The sequence below is a fragment of the Pygocentrus nattereri genome, chromosome 8 (genome assembly GCF_015220715.1).
Source record: "Pygocentrus nattereri isolate fPygNat1 chromosome 8, fPygNat1.pri, whole genome shotgun sequence".
Classification (NCBI taxonomy): Eukaryota; Metazoa; Chordata; class Actinopteri; order Characiformes; family Serrasalmidae; genus Pygocentrus; species Pygocentrus nattereri.
In genome coordinates, this window is record NC_051218.1 from 24214648 (window position 1) to 24236132 (window position 21485).

A 21485-nucleotide genomic window follows, 5' to 3' on the forward strand; every position below is an offset into this window, starting at 1 on the left:
CAACATGGCAGAAAGATCTGATGACATTTACATTAGTGTAAGTGAAAACTCTCACTGGTCAGCAGTGAGCAGGATTCATATTTCCTCTCTCCATGCCTTCAAACTACATCAGTGATCTCTGTCACAATCCAAGTGCTCCTCTGGTGAAGAGTCAAACAGACAAACAGCGCATGTATTTAAGCCACTGGGTATTTTGGGGCTTAACTTGAATATTTCATGAGCAGCTATCTCCAATATTGTATATCTGAGGTGCGCTGCATTCAAAGGTGAAAACACAAACACATGGAGAGTGGAATAAAATTGCATTCTCATGCTCCTCTCATTAATCATGGGCCAAAGGGCTATGGCTCTGCCCTGAACACCTAATGAATTCCTGACCATACTCTCAGCTCAGGTACTAGAGATTGGGAAGGGAAAGGGAGGATTAAAAAAATAAAAAATGGAAGTTTTGTTTACACTGGAGCAGCAGCAGGTTCTCCAGGGACTGTTAAGCTCCTGATCAATAGTAAAAATGGAGGCAGTAAGTGATCAGCAGCTCCTATAGCATCAGTATACATGTACCACAATTCAGCAAGGAGGAGCTGGGCTCAGCATTTTGGGTCAGAGGTAGAGACTGCAACAGTGCTGGTGGTGGAGCACCATATGGCCCACACCTGCTGTTAGGACACTACAAACACACAATGCCTGCAGTGTCCTTTTATCCTGTTATGTGTTTATTTTACAAATGATATTGCAGGTTTTGTGAGAAATACATTTGTAACAACTATGACCTCTATCTATCGCCAAGAAAGCACCCAGGACTGAAAAAGGGGCTTTAAAGTGCAAATGGGTTTTGAGATGACAAAAATGGTGAAGTCATTTTGCAGCTACATTAGTGGAAATACAACAATGCAATATAAGAGGCTGAAACCTCCATTACTTTAAGTAAAACGTGTTAAGACATCCAATGCTTCTTCATTTAGAGGGGAGAGTAAAGATGTACGTGCAATTGATTTGCTGAAAAGAACAGTGCTTAAAAAAAAAAAAAAAAAAAAAAAAGATTTAAGCAGCTTAAATAGGAACATAGTGATTTTTGAGTACTGTTGGCTGTTGTATTGCAGACACAGATGATACAGAACAGCAAGAACTTACATAGATTCTGGGCCGTCTTAGCATCCAGGATTCGCAGCTCTTTTGCTTTTTTCTTAAATTGTGTCATTCTGTCATCTGTTTCCTCCACATCCTTTTTCACTATAAAAACAAACAAAAAAACAGAAAAGACAGAGAATGAATTATTGTGGCTGTCAAAAGCATTTGTTCCAGTGTGAGTCTCTTACACAGTTTACAGGGGAAGTAAAGAGCCTGCTTCAAAATGTTTGTTAATGATGAAAAGCAAGTCCAAAATTCAGAACAGGGAGATACTTCTGTACATAAACAGCAATGCTTTAGAAATAATGATTACAGTATAATATATGTGGTGAAAGAACATTTTTAAATCTCAGAGTAAGCATGACAAACATCCAGTGTTGAGGGAGGCTGAATGAAACAAAAGAAAAAAGACAGTATAAAGAAAGCAAAGCAAGAAAGAAAGAAACAGAGAAAGAAACAGAGAAAGAGACAGCATGCTATGGAGACTGGTAGGGCGTGACTGCAGCTCCACTCAGTAGATCAAGGAGAAGAGTCTGCTGTTGACAAACACCCGGCTCAGTCTGTCGGCAGCTCAGAGCCACGGAGATAATTGTGTTAGTGCCATAATCCGGAGAAATAGCAGGCACGGCTGCCTGGCACAGCCTTGCATGAGCATAAATGCCATACGTGTGTGACTAGCACTGCAGAGAGAGGCTCCATTTACATTAATCTGAATCAGAGAGAACCATTCCCCTAGTGGTGGTATGTATTAACCAATCCAGCGCTGAAACTTCCCTGTCTGTCAACCAGTACCAAACCATATTAGAGCACAATCATGGACTGAGTGCTGGAGCCAACCCTGGGGGAGCCCACATCATTTCTTTAAATGGAGAGAGAAAGGTTGTAGAGCTAGAAATCCAACTCTTGAGAGTGAGAATAAGTGAGCTAGAGAAGAGAGAGACTTTGAGAAAGAAAGAGGGAGAAAGGAGAGAGATTGACAAAGAGAGAAGAGAGAAAAGAGAAAGAGAGAGAGAGAGATAGAGAGAGAGAGAGAGAGAGAGAGATAGAGATAGAGAGATAGAGATAGAGAGAGAGAGAGAGAGAGAGAGAGAGAGAGAGAGATAGAGATAGAGATAGAGAGAGAGAGAGAGAGAGAGAGAGAGAGAGAGAGAGAGAGACTGCTCAGGTGAAAACATACAGAGAAGACTCCAGATTACTTGTGGGAGAAGGAATGTACCTAGGTGCTAATCATCACAGCTCTGCTATTTATTTAACGCCCTAGGTGGGAGTCTCTAAGGAAATCTTGAACAAACAATTCTCTCCCAAGTAACTATCTGCATATGTGTAGGAGCTTGCATAGCAGGAGAATCTCCTAAGAGGCTAACGAACCTGTTGCTGGCTACAGCTGCCATGTCAACAGCACTGTTGCCCTCATACACATTTATCTTGGATTGGAACACTAATGACTTTGCACTGCTTTAACAGGACACAATGTGTAACGCTATCACCCCACACAGTCATGTGCATTAACATACTTACACACAGAGTACACATCGCACACACACACACACACGCGCACCCGCACACATACACACACACACACACACACACAATTCCACATTGCATTTGCTTGTGTATGTGGAGGTGTTTACAGTACAAAATCTGGTAACAGCACAAAAAGCTGACCGTCATTCAGTAATTGAGGATATGACATTACCAGGCCCTTGATTTTTACAACACTATGAATATTTCTCATTTCATTGCACCTCAGTGATTAAATTTTGCTTATCTTCTGCTTTTGCCACCAGTTGTACTGACTGAGATGGTTGAAATCGCTCTCTCAGGATGAGGTTGTGATGACATCATCAGCCCATAATGCATCTTCATCTTCTTTCTGAGCCTTACCAAGCAGCAGGCATGGTTCTACTGTAGAAGGCTATGTCCAAACACAACCTCAAATAGAAAGAAATTCTGAGCAGTTTAAAATAAATAAATAAAATAAAAACTTTTCTCAAGAGATCCTTGTTTTTAAGGGGGTGGGAAAGCAGCGCTCAGCCGTTCTAGAGTGGGAAGGAAGCAGGGTCTCTAGATCCTCCCTGCATCCCCCTCAGGCGTATCGTCACACCCTTCCACCAGCTGGTTAGCTCACCTGGAAAGCCCACGCTCTCAGCACAATGCTTTCAACACATCTTTTAGCTCCTCAGCTGTCTCCAGGTCCAGGAGGCCTCCGCCATCTTGCTGGGAAGAGGCAGGGTTTGATTAATGTGAAACAGGCACTGTACAGCACAGGGCTGTCCCAATGCTCTCCCCACTCTCACTACAAAAAGTGGCCAAGAAAATCTGGGGGGTGTTGTCTGCTCTCTCTGGCATGCTTACTTATTCAATTACACCACACACCACAAGCCGTCTATGGAGAACGGCTCCTGGAGGGCTTTGTCACATACTGGCCCACATTCTTTCTCTGTGTGGTTGTGATAGGATACGTGGGAAATTACAAGTAACCAGAATATCATAACCAGATTCTTTTTAATGTACATCAAAACATTTTACAACTATGTGCTCATTCTATCACAGAAATCAAGCTCTCGCAAAAGGAATGTCAAAAAGGGTGTCGAGCAAGGTTTGGTCTAAAGAAAAAAAAAAAAAAAAAGGGACAAAAATTACTCTTGCCAAGTTGGCTTAGTCACTTGATCTACTACAAGAATATGCTCAGATTATTGACAAAGGCAAATTCACTCACAAAGCAAGATGTGTTTCACACCCATTCAAGTGGCTAAAAGCTGTTGATACAACTCCAGTGCTCCCTCCGCAGAAGTTTTATTAGTGTATGTGTCCTCTCAAGAATCACTTTAGAGAACCACAGTAGTGACAGACGATGAAAATTGGCAGATGCTATGTTTGGTTAAGCTGTCATGGCCAATGAAATCTGCATTCTTTCTCTTAAAAAAGCTTCATTACCATGACTGGCTGCCAAGCAAACATAAAGCAATAATGCAATCTTCATCCCAAATTAACATCAACAAGAGACTCACATTCAATTTAATTGCTTTTCTTAGGAAACAGAATTATCAGTTGGGGTGTTCTGTGGTTTATTGGAGAGCAGGTGGTTGATCTATTGGGTGGAAATGAGAGGGGTGGGATGCACTGTTTTTGATCCCAAGCTTCTAGTAAACAGAGTGAGAGAGCAAGCTGGGTCTCGCAGCATGGGTCCTGTGTCTGCACACAATACAACTAATACAGATGGCTCATTAGGATTTTATGGAGAACTCCATCTATGAAAAGAAATTAATGTCGAATAAAAACATGCTGCACACATGTAGGACACAAATCAGAATGATATATGAACAGTTCTGCCTGTAAATATTCAAACAGGGGACAAAAAGAGAACTCTGACATATGAAACATATGAAATATATAAATAAAATGAAACCAGTGAATTGTGAGAAAAAGGTCAGGAGGGTTCTTCAGTAAACTGACCACACAAGTCTGAGTGCTGAGATTTGTTGGAAAATAACCGTATTTTAGATTTATGCTTTTGTAATGTAATAAGCTGAAAAGGAAAATACAAACTTGACTGATAGTGGCCAAAAAGGAGGTTTCACAATCCTAGTAAAACAATAGCAATACAAAGTTCTTTCTGCCAACATAACCACATGCATATGTGTTGAATCCACAAACATTGTTATAAGTGGGGGAGAGGATAAGCTCTTGAGGGACCAAACAGTTCACAGGATGAGATGAAATTTAGTAGTAATAAAAGAAATTACAAGGGGGAAAAAAAATCAAGCTTGCTTGGCTTCTTTGCAAGGCCTCCCTGTGTTTCTTGGAGGAAGGGCAGCCCATGGGAGCTTCTCATTTCCAAAGTTCTCCACACTTGGGCATAGATGTTGTTTGCTGGACTAGATTCCTTTTGTTGGGAGCCTTCCATGTGATATCTCCCCCAAGGCAGCCAAAAAAGCCCAGAGCATTAGCAAACTAAACACTACCACATGTTCACTTCCGGACAGCGATGAATCCACAGAGCGCCATCACACAGAAATGAACTGGTGTGGCCAGCAGGACAAGGAAAACATTGATGACGTGTCCTCTGAAAATGCATTAAATGCCCTTGCGACATGGAGTGGAGGAGACAGCATAGAGTCTGGCTGTCTATGGGTCAATTTATCCCCTGAATGTGCAATCTGCCTGCAAAAAAATGTGCTTCGTTCTCCATCTCGCTGACGACAGTAATTGAGCCTGTAGAAATCCCAGTCCATATGAGATGGATTCGTGAAGACCAAACAATGCAAGGCATTTGTTTCAGGCAAAAGGAAAACAAAATGTGAATAATAGTTTAAATATGCCACCATAAGAATATTTTATCTTCTCAATGATGAAACAGTTGAAATAGAATAGGCTGTGAATGAATAAATTAATTCATAATTTATTAAATTTACTGGTGTTAAATGGCACATGGAAATGGAGTTCGAGGTGAAGCTTGTTTGGCCAAAGATTGAAGGTCACTAGGTACCCAGTCCATGTTCAAACCTCTCTTCTGAAAAGTACAGCATAAAACATGGACCTGCCAGATCTGCTCCCACCTACAATAACACGCGAGACCTACCAAAATAGAGAGCACACTTGAGTTTTGAAAACACCATTTGACCGGAGAATTCCAGCTGCGACCAATTTCTGCCATTGACTAGGGCTAAACAGAGGTCTCTCTCTCAACCCCACAGCCAATTTATCGTCTGGATATAAACCCTGCTCTCCAATCCTCCCTCAATCTAGACTCTCACACGCGTGCTCTCACTCTCAAAAAGGCAATCCTTTTCTCTTTGAGTCACAGACCTGAAATTGTTACTCTTTCTTTCAGCTAGGCAAACCTCCATTGATTGGATAAGAGCAGTCAATAAAATGGAAAAAAAAGTGTGGAAATTGAATCTTAGTACAGCATAACAAAGACAAAGATCAAGATAAGTGCTTAATGTACAATCAAAATTTAGAGCGGAGATTTTTGTGGTAGGTCAGCTGAGTTTATTTTGATTATGAGGTCCGCAAATTAGTATCTGCAGCTATTCATCAGTGCATGTCTATTATTAGTGAGGCAATCTGAAGTATTCTTGCCCAAGTTCTAGGAATAGTTGTGTTTGTATTAATGCTGAGAAAAAAACCCTGGCCCATAAATAACAACAAGAGCCAGGTGAACAGGTACAAATCAGTCTTGCTGTGATTGCTTTCTGATGTCAGTTTATTAGGAGGCGTCTCCCTGTGATGACTTCCTCCTTTCCTCCATCTTGACCTTCATACTGTCAGGGCAGGCAGACAGGCTGAGAAACTCAAGGTGAAAGGAAAGGAGTGGCAGCTGGAGAAGAGGCTGTGCACCCATCTATGCAATTATCATCATCGCTAATAATAACAAAGAAACAGGGAAGTCTATGTTAATGATGATAGTAATGTGATGGCAAGTAAAGCTTGGCTCCTTTTATAACAGCAGGGTATAACTGATTCAATTTCCAAAGTACTACCAGAGACATACTTACATCCCCAATAGGGCTAAGACATCTGAGTAACACAGCCAGTCATGTGAGGTTGTGGGGTTCTTAGCCTGACCTGCTAACTCCTGGATCTCTAATAGTTTTAATATGAGAATGCAAGCAAAACTAACAGCTGGACTCAGATATGAGCCAAGGGGGATTGCCAAGCCCTCTTCCCACTCCTAACAACAGAAACCACATTCAGAGTGAGATCTGCTTTTTATTAACTGCCAGAGACACATGAGTTGTGGGAAACACAACCACAAAACAAAGCTTTTCCCAAACAACAGAGGAAAGAATCAGCCCAACGGAAATGACAGTGCAATCTTATGACTTGCATTTTATCATAGTACAAGCTATATCCATGCACTGGAAATGGCTGTAGAATTCTCATAGGAGCCAAGGCCCTGTCAAACTGAGAATAGCTCATGCATGATCTCATTCACAGAGCTCAAGTTTGCCACTTTCATAGAGCAAACTTCCAGAGAATCACTAAAAGCATACTCATACTTGTTTCTGCTGAATACAATGTAGCTAATAGCCTTGCTTTTATATTTAGGCCCCACATTCACTTTCATGGAAATTATAACTATGAAATACAGAGCAAGCTGACATTTATCTTTAGAAGTAATTTGTTTGTGAGACACCTCAACACTATGATCTCCAAAGACATTTACAATACAACTGGAGGCATTAGTGTGAGGCAGAGAAAGGTGATACAATGAAAAGGATAAATACATGTCAAAGCTGAATGGTCTCAACACAGAGACAATGAGTGGGTTGTAGTCCAAACACTGTAGTATTAGTGTCAGTGAAACACATACAAGACCTTAATTCCTGAGCAGAGAACTCGAGCTGAGAATGTGGCAAGGGTCACATCTCAGGGCTGTTAAATGTTAACATAGAGAGCTCCTCAGGCTGGCCTCTGGATTAGGCTCTTCGGCCAATGAACTAGAAGGGGAAGCACTGCCAGAAGGACCGATGTGACCCAAAAGATTTAAGGACGAGAAGAATCAGCCGTTCAAACTGGCTTCCATTAGCTAAAGACCTACTGCTAAAGGCTCATCCCTGAGGCATATAGACCATAAATGGCTCACATGGAATTCAGACTCCCAGTAGCACCTATTACCTGTCCCAGTTGTGAAACCAGCTCAGCTTAGCAACAATGCCATTTATATCATACAGCCATTAAGCCCCACTGCTTCGACCAATACAAAGAAAAAACAAAAACAAAAAAAACAAAAAAAAAAAACAGCTGTGAAGAAGCAATTGTGTAGACTATATTGGCTGCACATTAGCCACTGAGAAAAAAGACAACAGATAAAATAGAAGGGATGTTTGAGATTTTGTGGTAAAAATAAGAAGATTTCTTGCAACCAATTACAGGAACCTAAGCCCAGCAGGGAGACGTTAGTGATGGAACAGAACTGGCTTTCAACAGAAAACCCATGCAGCGAAGGCCACCTTTATTTACATCCTGTCTACAGATGTATATATTTCTCTACCATCTAGCTTGTTTTGTTACATTCAAGTTGCCAGTCTTTCAGCCATACCACCCTGTGATTATGGCCATATCTAATGCTGTCCATGGGCCTCCTGCTGCATGGCTGGTATGTATGTATTAAACAATGACTGCTGTGAAAGCTGCAAGAACCTTTCCAGTAAATGTTTGCTAAAAAGCGAAGTCTTTCACTAACACATTCTCTGACTGGAGGCTGGATGATGCCTTCTTGTTTACTTGTTCTGATCAGGCTCAGTGAGCTGAAAGAGTGACCCACTGCACACCTTTTATAGCTCACACTGATCCACTGTTGCTCACCCTAGGGAGACTGGACTGCAGGCTGCTAAAGAACTATGGTATCAGTCCAACAGGGAAGGAGTTAAATTTACAAAACATAGAACAAAAACCTGTGGAGGACAGTGCATCCTTTCATGTCTTTTTTTTTCCTGTTGAAAATGTCGCTAAGTGTTATCCTCTTTCTCTTGAAGGTTAACTGATAGGTTGATCCAATTTGTCTACTATGTGGTGAAAGGACTTAAGAAATATTTCTTATGAATGTGCAGGAAAATGTCAAGGTTTGCTGAAGGATAAGAACCAGGGGGGTAAGAAAGAGAGAGTGCAGACTTTCCTCTCAAGGAGCTTGGCGTTATGCTTGTTAGTGAAAGACAGGTTTATCTGCCAAAATCAAACCCAGCAGCAGATATTTGCAATGTAATTGAAAGTCTCCCCAATCCGAACATAGGCAGCTGCTGCTCAAATTCATACATTGCCACTCTTCACAGACCCACAGATGTTCTTATTAACAAATAAACAATTTCTTAAAAGTGCTGAGTGACAGGCATGTACTACATGTGTTTGTATGTCTTTGAGAGAGGCCCTTGACAAGCCCCTTGTGTCAAATGATCCTTCTAACACCTTACATTCACCATGAACAGATGACACAGGCATGACAGGAGACATGTGATGATTAAAGATGTACTATTCAGCAACACACAATGGTGGTCATAAAATTCGTAGTTATAAACTGCACACATATACTATATTCTCATAAACCTCTGGTTGATTGTTTGTGTTCCTCAAGTGAAAGCACTAGGAGAACTGTGTGGTGATCCAGGCAGGACGGGTGAAAGATGGTGGCAGAGGGAAATAGACTCCCTTCCCCCTTCCACTTTTCAAAACATTTCTATGTAAAACATGCAAAGGAGGGCCAGAAACTGGAGCTCCACAAATGCTGGAGAACAGCTTGTTGTTTTTTGAAAGCCCTTACTTGGCGGGGACTTGCTCTGCGTGGGATGAGCATGGTCCAGCTGGTCCAGAGATCCAGGACTGCATTTCTTTCCCCCTCTCTCTCACTCTCTTCATCTCTAGTCCATTTGACTGGTGCTACTCATTTCAACCCCTGGGGCCCCTCATCATAAACCCACACACTCGCACAACTTTCCCTCTGGTCCCACATTAACCACTTCCCACCATTCTGAAGCAGAGATTTGTATGGAAATGGTGCATGAATGACAGCAAACAGTGTATTCCTGGGAAAGCAGCAAGAGTGAAAAAAGGCAAAAAAGTAAAAGACCTCACAGGCTAAAGCATCCTTCATTATGGCAGTGTGACATTGCTTTCTCCTACTCACCAATTATCTCTGATCTGTCTTCCTAAAAATCAGCGCCCCTGTATTAAATCCTTTTTAAAACTGTAACCATGATTACAGTTTTACAGAGCCATAACAGTTTGTCAAGTTTAATGAGTTATAATGGCAGACTTGTGCCTGGTGAACATGCATTACAGTAGAGGCAACGAGGCAGGGTTTTTGTGCTGTATTTCAGCCTGGTCTCAGGCTGTGATTACAGGGCTGGCAGGACTGTAAACAGCAAGCTTTGACCCACTCTGCTCTGGAATTAGTGTATCCATGCTAGTCGAGTGTGAACCGCGTGCTCTGCCGTTACCCCGGCAGGCGGGATTATGAGGCGTTTATGGGACCTGCTGCTACCCGCTGTCTGGATTACTGTGGGATTGGACTGTGTATTAACCCCAGCAGTAAATGTTGCTATGAGGCTTTAAGCCTGTCACTTAGTGCTCCAGTTTGCCTAGTAAAAGAGTAGCCCGAGTGCCTGCGGATGTGCCTGGCCAAATTCGACGTTTCTGATCCAGGATGTACACACACGCAAACACACACGCACACACACACAATCTATGGCATCAGTAGAATATCATGCAAGTCTTTGGTGCAGGCCTTCTTATGAAAATTTCTGCTCTCTCCTTCAACTGCACCATTCTGAGGTCTGTGAATTATTTGGACTAAAGACAAAGAATTCCTTTAGTGTAGAGCATTTTCTGAGGTAAACAAATCTATAAACCACATCGAATTACAACTGGACCTTTACGAGCAAGCCTTTAGGTCACTCAGCTCCAGCAGAGGAAATTTAGCTATTGACAAAAATCCAGCACAGGATATGAGTCAACCCAAACAGATACTTTATGTATTCCAGATCTCCTCCAATATTCCGGTACAGAGGGAGGAACGTCATACCGCTCTCAGTGGCTCTGTAATATGATCATGAAATAGCGCAGGATCCTTTGAACACAGCCAGGATCAATGATAAGAGGCAGTGTCATTGCAAGCCAGGCCTCTGTGATCTTCCTGGAGAGCTGCCCTCTATCAAAGAAAAGCCAAATGAAAGTTGGGTAGGTGGGGTGAAAGTCCTGGCACTGAAAGGTTTATCTTGAACATGGATATTCAGTAATCTCTATTACCTCCTCTCGGCTTTAACAGCACACAGTGAGACTCAAACCCGAATCTGTTCTGATCAAACACTTGAACGGATAAATGATATCATGAGTGCTATGAGTATTCAATTTTTAACACGTGTCTTGAGATTAAGAGCTATAATAACAGTAAAAAAACAAACAAACAAAAAAACCCCACAACTTTCATGTTGGGGTAAAGGCTGACCATAACCTCTTGACTGGTTGCTTGGTTATGAATCATTTTCCTTCTATGCTGGAATGAACAAAGACTGACATTAAGGGCCGGAAAAAAAAGGTAAATCATATTATTTTCATGGGAGCATTTGTTCCCCATAAAGGTGTAAAACATGGAGACATACAAATTGATGGGGTGCCTCTGGTTTATTAAATAGGTCTGGCAGCTTTCAAGAAGGCTGCATATCTTGGCCTAGTCTTTATTTGTTCAGAGGCCTTTTGCTGTTGATGACCCCCTGGACTGCACCTATTCTCACATTTCATAAGTAGCCTTCACATCTCTGCATCTTCCCAAGTCTACACTCATCCTTCTCCAGAGTCCTCCTATTTTCCCCAGGGCTACAATGAAAAATCTAGGAGAAGTGGTATACATTTTACTTCAGAAAAGAATAACGCACCACTAACTGGCATATACAGCATACATCATGGTTACCCAGCAATGCATGCAAAAAAGGGGAAAACATATGGGTGGATTAGAAGATGGAGGGATAGAAAGATACATTAAAAAAATGTATGACAGAAAAAGCTCTTTAAAAGGCTCTTTAAAAATAGTCATTTTAGTACAGAGAAATATAAATTTATGGTCTTATCAAGTACCTTTACATGAATACGCCAGCGATCGCATACAATCAGTGGGACTTGGGAGAGGATTCAATGATGTTTGAAAATGTTGAGTAGCCTAACAGCAATTCACTCACTCTCAATCAAATAACACAATAACCAATATATGCTTTCAATATGCACCTGTGTTAAAACACTTCTGTCAGAATACTGCCATTCCAATCCACTAAAAAGCAGAAGAAACAGATGCACTCATGAGCTCTAACATGTATGTAAGTACAGCATTTTCCTACACTTTACAACTTCAATGGTTTGTGCTGTCATCTCTCTAAGCACTGCTATCAGCTTTGATCTCTTCTCTGTTTCAACTTGTGCTCCTCAGTGCAAAGGTACTAAAGCTCACTAAAACCTGTCATATGAATCCTACTAATACAGAACCAAGCAGCTGTTCTGTCAGTAAACAAAACTACACCATTTCCCATGAGAACACAGCCAGTTATAAGGTAATACACCCTGTCCATTTCAGTAAATGATACACTAATGTGGTCACAGTCAGTGGTGGGGAGTCATTTGATAAGCCAGTGTAGCATTCTATGCATACAAGACCACACACCTCAGAATATCTTTATTACTGACTGTCTCTGCTGATCCTGCAGCTCATACAGTAATAATGGGATTCGGATTGATCTGTTTAGGATATGGAGGATTTAAAGCTGCACAGGTTCAAAGTACCCCCTGACAGCTCCAAAGGAAAGGTTGAACTGCAAAACAGATTGAGCTAGTGTTGAAAGGGATACTGATTATTGATAGTGATCTATTAATAATGACTGAAGAGAGCAGTAGTCTGGTCCAGCTATACAACAGCAAAGTCTACTAAAGTCTCCATTCCTGTTCTCTTGGGCCTTATCTAAGCCTGCAGTCACAGAGGAAGCTCAACCCTCAGATAATGGTCAAGTAATTATGGTAACTAAGCAGAGACAGTTGTGCTACTAGTACTATTACTACTACTTGATTAACTGATTATTATTTAATAATTATTATTATAATTATAGCTATTATAAAGCTAGAAAATTGTCAGCACTGGTAACATCAAATCGAGGTAAAACAGAGGGAGTCTTTAATGTCTTTCCCCCTGCTCTGGCAAATCATTACATCGGCTCACCCAGGCACTTCATAAGGCTTGAAAAAGAGTTTATGTTGAAACAGAATCAGTAATGGTCTACAGTGCAAATTTTTAGTCTGCTCCACTCCCCCGTTTATTCAAAAAAAAGGGAGAGAGAAGGAAGAAAAAAATAAAAGGAGGATTAATTTTTTTTTTTTAAATCCTGCTTATTTATCTGCTTCATCCCCAGCGGGTGCAAGGTGATATACTATAGTTTAGTAGTTTAGAGAAGAAAAAGTTTAAGAAAACCAACAAACTCTGAGGAAAAACAACAAAAAAGAAAATAAAAATGTTTGTATACTGGAAATTCTATGAACTATCAATAAGTAAAGAGCAACTTCATGAGCAATTTTGATGGCTTCAGACTGCCAATTCTGAACTGTCTAAGCAAAAAAACTAAGTAGTAATACAACAAATATTTTTGAATGTAAAGATAAATAATTGAAATAAATATACATATAAGCACATCTTTAAAAAAAAAAAAAAAAAGCCAAACACCCCCTCTTTCACACTGTCTTTATGGGGGGGGGGGGGGGCACTTACATATCACACTTAGAGTCTGAGAAAGCAGTCAGCCTCCATTTTCACAAGGTCAGTAATTTCACACAACATTTATTCAGATTCACCCAGGAAAGGTGTCCGTTAAGGGTTTGTGCCTTCTCTGCTGCCCACAATCATGAGTTCCTCTGGGGACTTCAAACAGACAGCCCCTCCCTCCACCCGTCTCTTTGAAACCTCGGCACCTGGGCGCCCAGTTAGCATTCCACTCCAGCACCAACCCACCGCACTGCATGCCCTAGATATGCACGCATATTAAGTACTGTATTGGCATTCCATTTTCCAATCGTTGGTATTTCACTTTCAAAGTAGGCCATCACTGAAGGACAGAGCACTTTTCCTCACTGCCAATTTCCATCTGATGGGGAATGAGCAGTGGCTGATTTTTAGCCCACTGCTCAAGGCAGGGGGTCTCTATCTCTGAGAGAGGAGTTTAAACATGCATCAGCTTGGGATAGGCCTGTTTATGTGCCAATCTCCATCGTAATCAGCCTCATGACCCATCCACAATGCACATCAGTAAATCTGGTAAGTCTAACAGTGTTGCAGCACTGCTTTGCTTTGCACAATTTACTGATGGTAGTTGTTCACCTACAAACAAAGGACATCTGGTGAGATTTTAATGTTTACTGATCACCCTCAGTGAATCTATTTCATTATCATGCTTAAAACGAATCCAATCCTGTTACCATCACACCATCCAAATCACTGCAATAACATTCATTCTCCCAGGTAATACTTCCCTAATGACCATGTACGCTATTAAACCTTAAAATCCACAAGCCATAGTTTCCTACTGCCACCCCTCCAAAAATCTGAGCTGGCCAATATAGAACAGTATAAAAAAAACTGTATTTATAGTACAGTATAAAATACTGTAAGTTTTAAAAAATTTGAATTTAGAATTATTTGTCACTGTGTTTGCATACTGTGAAATTAGACCTCTGCATTTAACCGATCCATGTAGTGAAATACCCACATGCACGCTAGTGAACACACACACTAGGGGGCAGTGAGCACACTTGCCCAGAGCAGTGGGCAGCCCTATCCATGGCACCCGGGGAGCAATTGGGGGTTAGGTGCCTTGCTTAAGGGCACTTCAGTCATGGACTGTCAGCCAAGGGGATCAAATCGGCAACCTTCCGGTCACAGGGCTGGTTCCCTAACCTCCAGCCCACGACTGCCCCCCTAGGCTTTGAAAGACTTTACAGATGCTTTATTCTTCCCAAAGCCCAACACTATTCTCAATTAGTGTCTCTCTTTTGTATCTAATAACTTTTAGGCTGAACTTATTCACAAGTGCACATTTAATTTTTCTGTTTTTTGGGGATAAAAAATAGCATAACAAGAACTGCTGTTCAATTTTTCTACATAAGCATTAATATTGATAACAAAAAACTTACATAAATAAAACTTCTCTGCTGAACTACACCACGTTCCAAATTATTATGCAAATGATATTTTTCCCTGATTTTCCTAAATGGTCGATGCAAATGAGTGAGTATAATAAAAGTCATCACCCATTAGAGTATAAATTGAATTTTATTGAACAAACCTCCCAATGATAACAGTATATTCTTTAAAAATAAAAAAAAAAAACTCAAAATGCACTGTTCCAAATTACACAGCAGAGTTTCAAAACATTTTATAGGTTGTAAAGAACTGAAAATGGTCATTTGTTGAATTTGCACCATTAGGAGGTCACATTCACTGAAATCAAAAGCTATTTCAATCTAAAACATGCTAACAGGCCAAGTTACATGTTAACATAGGAACCCTTCTTTAATATCACCTTCACAATTCTTGCATCCATTGAACTTGAGTTTTTGGAAAGTTTCTGCTTGAATTTCTTTGCATGATGTCAGAATAGCCTCCCTGAGCTGCTGTTTTGATGTGAACTGCCTCCCACCCTCATAGATCTTTTGCTTGATGATACTCCAAAGGTTCTCTATAGGGTTGAGGTCAGGGGAAGATGGTGGCCACACCACGAGTTTCTCTCCTTTAATGCCCATAGCAGCCAATGACACAGAGGTATTCTTTGCAGCATGAGATGGTGCATTGTCATGGATGAAGATGATTTTGCTCCAGAAAGCACGGTTCTTCTTTTTGTAACATGGAAGAAAGTGTTCAGTCAGGTCATTTTCACACCTTCAGGGACCCTAAAAGGGCCTACCAGCTCTCTCCCCATGATTCCGGCCCAAAACATGACTCCGCCACCTCCTTGCTGATGTTGCAGCCTTGTTGGGACATGGTGGCCATCCACCAACCATCCACTACTCCATCCATCTGGACCATCCAGGGTTGCATGACACTCATCAGTAAACAAGACTGTTTGGAAATTAGTCTTCATGTATGTCTGGGCCCACTGCAACCATTTCTGCTTGTGAGCACTGGTTAGGGGTGGCCAAATAGTAGGTTTATGTACCACAGCAAGCCTTTGAGGGATCCAACACCTAGAGGTTTGCGGGACTCCAGAGGCACCAGCAGCTTCAAATACCTGTTTGCTGGTTTGTAATGGCATTTTAGCAGCTGCCCTCATTCTGCCTTTATCTGCACAAACCCGTCTGTGCTCTGAATCAGCCACAAATCTCTTCACAGTGCGATAATCATGCTTATGTTTTCGTGAAATATCTAATGTTTTCATACCTTGTCCAAGGCATTGCACTATTTGATGCTTTTCGGCAGCAGAGAGATCCTTTTTCTTTCCCATGTTGCTTGAAACCTGTGGCCTGCTTAATAATGTGGAACATCCTTCTTAAGTAGTTTTCCGTTAATTGGGCTCACCTGGCAAACTAATTAGCACAGGTGTCTGAGATTGATTTCAGTGATCCAAAGAGCCCTAAGACACAATACCATCCATGAGTTTAATTGAGAAACAAAAAAATTAATCTTTATGACACTTCAATCCAATTTGCATAATAATTTGGAATGTGGTGTAGTAAAAAAAAGATTAAAGTGATAAGCATTTGGTAAGGATATTTAAATAATATGTAATATGTATTCACTGTCTAGGTTAGCAGGGTGTAGCAGTGCAGTACTTCTAATAGAATAGTGCAGTTTGCATCTATCACACTGTGTATCCTTGTTAATCGAATGATAAAGCCGTTTTGCCCATAACCAGTTCTGCTGTGTGGTTGGTAACGCGGAATTGGTCAGCATCAGTCTAGTTCATTTTGAACTCTTCTGTTCTGTCTCCAGTCTGGCACTGCAATATGTTTGTGACTGCGAGGCATGTTGTGAGAGGGCTACAATTTAATAGCTGTGCAATGGTGAGCTAATAGGAATGAATACAAGCACCGCTTTCGTCCTGTCCACTTTAACTTACGCAGTTCAAGCACAGTAATTACAAACACAAAGCACAGTATGCAGCTGCTGTCTGCTCCCTCAGGTGGGAGGGTTAGAATGCTTCAGTATTGCCCAATGCCCCACATGTGCACACACACACACATTTACACACATACAGCTGTATGACTCACAGATCCTGTGAGTCAGACTAAATAAGCCCCACGCCATAGCAGCTTAAGGTATCTCTGATGAATGAATTTGTTTGTGTGGCCAACTCCACACAATGGCAGCCAATATTGCACCACATATCCGCTGACAAATCGAAGAATCATTCCAGTAGCCTGGAGAAATCAGACATGAAATCGTAAGTATCCTATGTATAGCCACAGCACTGCCTTATGAATCGTTTTGCTCTGGACATACACAACGATGAACATCAGTGTTGTTTGTAACACCATACAAACATGTTACAGTGACATAATTACTAATTCCTATAACAAAGTAGTGTAAGACATTACAGTTTTAATTCTTGTAAACACATAAGTTACTGACTTAACAACAACTGTTACTTGCTTTCTTCTTATCTCCCTAAGAGAATACTCATTCCACACAATGCAATTAAAACACACATTTCCTCTACATGGATTATTTGCGCTTCTCCTTTTACATAATATGCATGTAGGTCTTCTACCTGTGACAGCTAACTGTGTGACTTTGCGAACATGACTAGCATTAGCACAAGTGCAGGAAGAGCTGTAAACTTCACGAGCGATCAGTCTAATCATACTAATGTGAAACTGATAAACAAAAATTCTAATACAGAGGAAGAGAGAGCCCCAACCTCACCTAAACAGCTCAAACTAAATTTTCATTCAGGAATTGCTCTGTAAGCTTTCATAAAGATTTTACTTTGAGGTGGCTGTCTTTGAACTGTTTCTACTGGCTAGTTTCTAGGCTGTAAAAAAGCATCAGTCGCATAATTTTAATCAAGTGCAACTTGTCCAAATGTCCAGTTCAAGGTAAAGATGGGGATAGTCACACAGCTTTTAAACGATGTTTCTAAATAAAGTACTGAAATGACTTGGATCTGGCACTAGTGCCTTCCAGTTGGTACAGATTTTTATGTGTTTCAGAGAGTAATCTAGAAGTAAAGTAAGAAGTAGTGAGATCACTTTTTCCAGGAAGGAATATGTCAATTAATCCCAGTATAGTATAGTAGTGAGTCACTGGTGCTGGTTAACTTTTCTAACTTTTTCGAGTAACTACCCAAACGCTGAAGAACAACTCACCCATATAACAAACACATTTTCTGTACTGTTGTCCCAGTTTAAGATATTGCAGCCTGCTGTGGAGAGTACATATGTGCCATAGTATAGATTACAGTATATTTTCATGACATTCAACCTCTTTCCACCCATTCTGTTCTCTCTCTCCTCCTCTCCTTCACTCAGACCAACTGTTTTCCATTTCAGCATGAGCGATGCTGCTGATGTATTGGGACAGGCCCGCAAATGCCACCCTCTGATGGTGGGGAAATAAGAAGACGTAATGATTATGGAGCATCTTCGGCGCACTGCACACATTTCTCTCTGTCTGCCACACAGAAATGGAAGTGGCTGCATGCTCTTCTTGTGTGGCGACAAATCACTACCTTATGCAAGCCCTTGCTCGAGTGTGCACTAAGAAGGCGAACACGCTCAACAGCTCAGCTGAAATGTCATCAGAGTCGGAGACACATGAAAACCATTTTACAAACCACAGGGTGTCTTCCAACTAGCTTCAGAATGGAAAAAAGGGAGAGGTGTGGTAGGAGAGAGAGAGAGAGAGAGAGAGAGAGAACAGCAAAACAATATTGTAAAAAAACTGAGAAAGTTTTGCATACTGCGTATAACGTCAAAAGTCAGAGAAGCATAGAGAGACCAGACATGCTCCACCACTTTAACTTTCAAAACAGAGGAGCAGGCTGAAGGTTCTGTACTGCAGCCCAGAGAGACACAGGAGAGGCCAGAGCAGTGTAGGTTGAGTCTCTCTCAGTTGCTGACTTCAGTCCATCAGAGCCCTGGAGAGGCCCTGGGGTCACCAACACAGCAGAAATCAGTCTCTTCCTAAAAATATCACTGCATCTGCCCAGAAACAAACACATTCTGCTTCAGACACAGTAAACACATACACACACACATGCACACAGTACCTGCATTTCCTCCCAGTATTATGGACAAACTTCTCAGCCCTCTCTCTAACTTTTATTTTTAATTATGAGCTTTTCTACTGATGAAGCTTTAAACTGCTTTCTTAGCCCTGCGGCAATGAGACTATTTCTGAAAGCAAAATTCTTCACTCGAAAGCTTCAATTAGATGAAGGAAGAAAAGGGGAGGGGGACGCAGGCGGGGGCAGAGATGGGAGTTTGCTGTGGCTGTGAGACACAATACTAAGATTGGCCATCAGACACCCAACTTAATCCACTTCCTATCAAAGCATGGCATCTGCCTCCAGCATAGAAATGCCCAGATTAGCAATGGGTAGATAATAACCTCTTGCCCATATGCATAAGCTTGCCTGTGCATTTCTACTCTAGATCTAGCAAGTTGACCACAGTAGCTGGTGCACCTTATTCTGGTAGGAGAGTTTGAGTAGACTTTCATTTTCTCTTGCTAGTTACTTACTATTATTATTATTATTATTATTATTATATATTTGTCCTTTTATATGCAGGGCAAATGAAACACCCAACGTCTTTCATTTCTGTCTCTCATCAGGTTCCTGTCCATCAGCTCCCTGTCGAGGTGGCATGCGGACAGCGTGCAGCAAAGGTGCTGTGTAATTAACTACTAGATATGTACTGTCCTGACATGACGTTTCAGGCTACGCAGAATCGCCATGGTTATGCCTATGCCTTCCTGTCAGTAAACAGCTGAGCTTGAGCACCCCATCTTCCCTTTAATGAACACCAGGACAAGTTAAGAGAGACTGGCATAGACCCAGCCATGCTTCTACACAAAGAACGCTTGTTAGTTTAAGCTAAAGACTCGGTGGGTGATAATAACTTGGGGAGGATGGAGAGCAATTTGAGAGCGTGGATAAATTTCCTCATGCCTTTTTTCTCAGCTATTTTAAGGCTGCCATCTTTATTAGATGTGTGCTTTGGGGGGTCGACGTATTTCCCTTTAGGAATAAATAAGCTTGGAGCACTGGTTCCTCTAAAGCTCACCCCAGTGCACAACATGCTTTCACAACACTCACTCTCCGCTGGATTAAAAGCTCCTAATAGTCACTAATTATACAAACTCATTTCTTTTTCTCGATGCCTCTGCATTTCTGTGGCTTTTTTCATGAGGCCATAAACACTGTTTCGGGACTGAATTTAATAAGCTTGCCTTGTGAGAGTCCTTTTTAATGGGAGCTTAGCTTGTTTGATAAGTCTCCAATTTCATCACACACTTTATTAATTAATTATATAAACTTAAAGCAATTTGCCTCCTTAATGGCTTATTTTAGGGAGAGATTTGTGGCCAATTAATTGATGGTGCTATAGTACAAGCACTCCTGTGTTTAGTGAAGCATGTAGGAAAGAGCTAAACATAAGATACCCATACTATGGGGCATATATGACAAATTCTAATTCTTTAAAGAATTAATCTAAAAAGGACCTGAAGAACCTGAAGATAAATGCTACCCAGGAAAGCACTGGCATAATACTAGCTTTTTTTCATAAGCAGATATCTCTGGTAACAGGATCTCCCATTGGTTACAGTACAAAGACATAACCGCAATCCCAAGCATCTAGACAGGAAACACCTAATGACAACACATGTCACAACTCACAGTACCTGTCCATACACACTGGGGGTTAATCTGCTTTTAACCTCTATGAGCTCCACACAGCAAGACAGAAATAAGGCAGCCTTACAGAAATAAGGCAAGATAATTAAAATCTTAATGCTGAAACAGGATAAATGCATCTCTCAAATCCAACTGCACACTGCATGAGGGCTGTCATTGTTGATTACATAGTAATCGAGTACTCTCCCAACTATTGACAATCAGACACACACACGCACACACACACACACACACACACACACACACACACACACACACACACACACTATTTTGCATTTAGTCACTATGACTAAAATAATATCATTTGAACTGCACAACAGTACACACAAATTAAGATATGGCTTGTATTAATGTCCACTGTATTCAAACTGACTGGTTGCAAAAACATGATTATATTAATTGACATTGCATAAACCTTCATCAGGTTTGCAGGTCTCTAGCCCCTCCATCGGCAGTTAGGTTCTGACCAAAGGGCTGCTGTCATCGGCTGGTTTTGGGTGACTGGCTGTAGTGATTTAGTTCTTTATACATATATATATATATATATATATATATATATATATATATATACACTGCTCAAAAAAATTAATGGAACACTCAAATAACACATCTTAGATCTGAATGAATGAAAGATTCTCAATGAATACTTTGTTCTGTATAAAGTTGAATGTGCTGACAACAAAATCACACAAAAATCATCAATGGAAATCAAATCTATTAACCAATGGAGGCCTGGATTTGGAATCACACACAAAATTAAAGTGGAAAAACACACTACAGGCTGATCCAACTTTGATGTAATGTCCTTAAAACAAGTCAAAATGAGGCTCAGTATTGTGTGTGGCCTCCACGTGCCTGTATGACCTCCCTACAACGCCTGGGCATGCTCCTGATGAGATGGCGGATGGTCTCCTGAGGGATCTCCTCCCAGACCTGGACTAAAGCATCCGCCAACTCCTGGATAGTCTGTGGTGC

At 41.1% G+C, this 21485-nt stretch overlaps 1 protein-coding gene across 9 annotated transcripts in view; it reads right to left on the reverse strand.

Annotated features, from left to right (window-relative positions):
* Positions 1 to 21485, reverse strand: part of diaph2 (diaphanous-related formin 2) — a 472316-nt gene that overhangs the window by 218049 nt on the left and 232782 nt on the right. For all 9 annotated transcript variants that reach the window (XM_017698456.2, XM_017698459.2, XM_017698458.2 and 6 more), the window contains one exon: positions 1132 to 1230. In XM_017698456.2, the coding sequence (XP_017553945.1) occupies positions 1132 to 1230 (99 nt within the window). The remainder of the gene's footprint in view (positions 1 to 1131; positions 1231 to 21485) is intronic.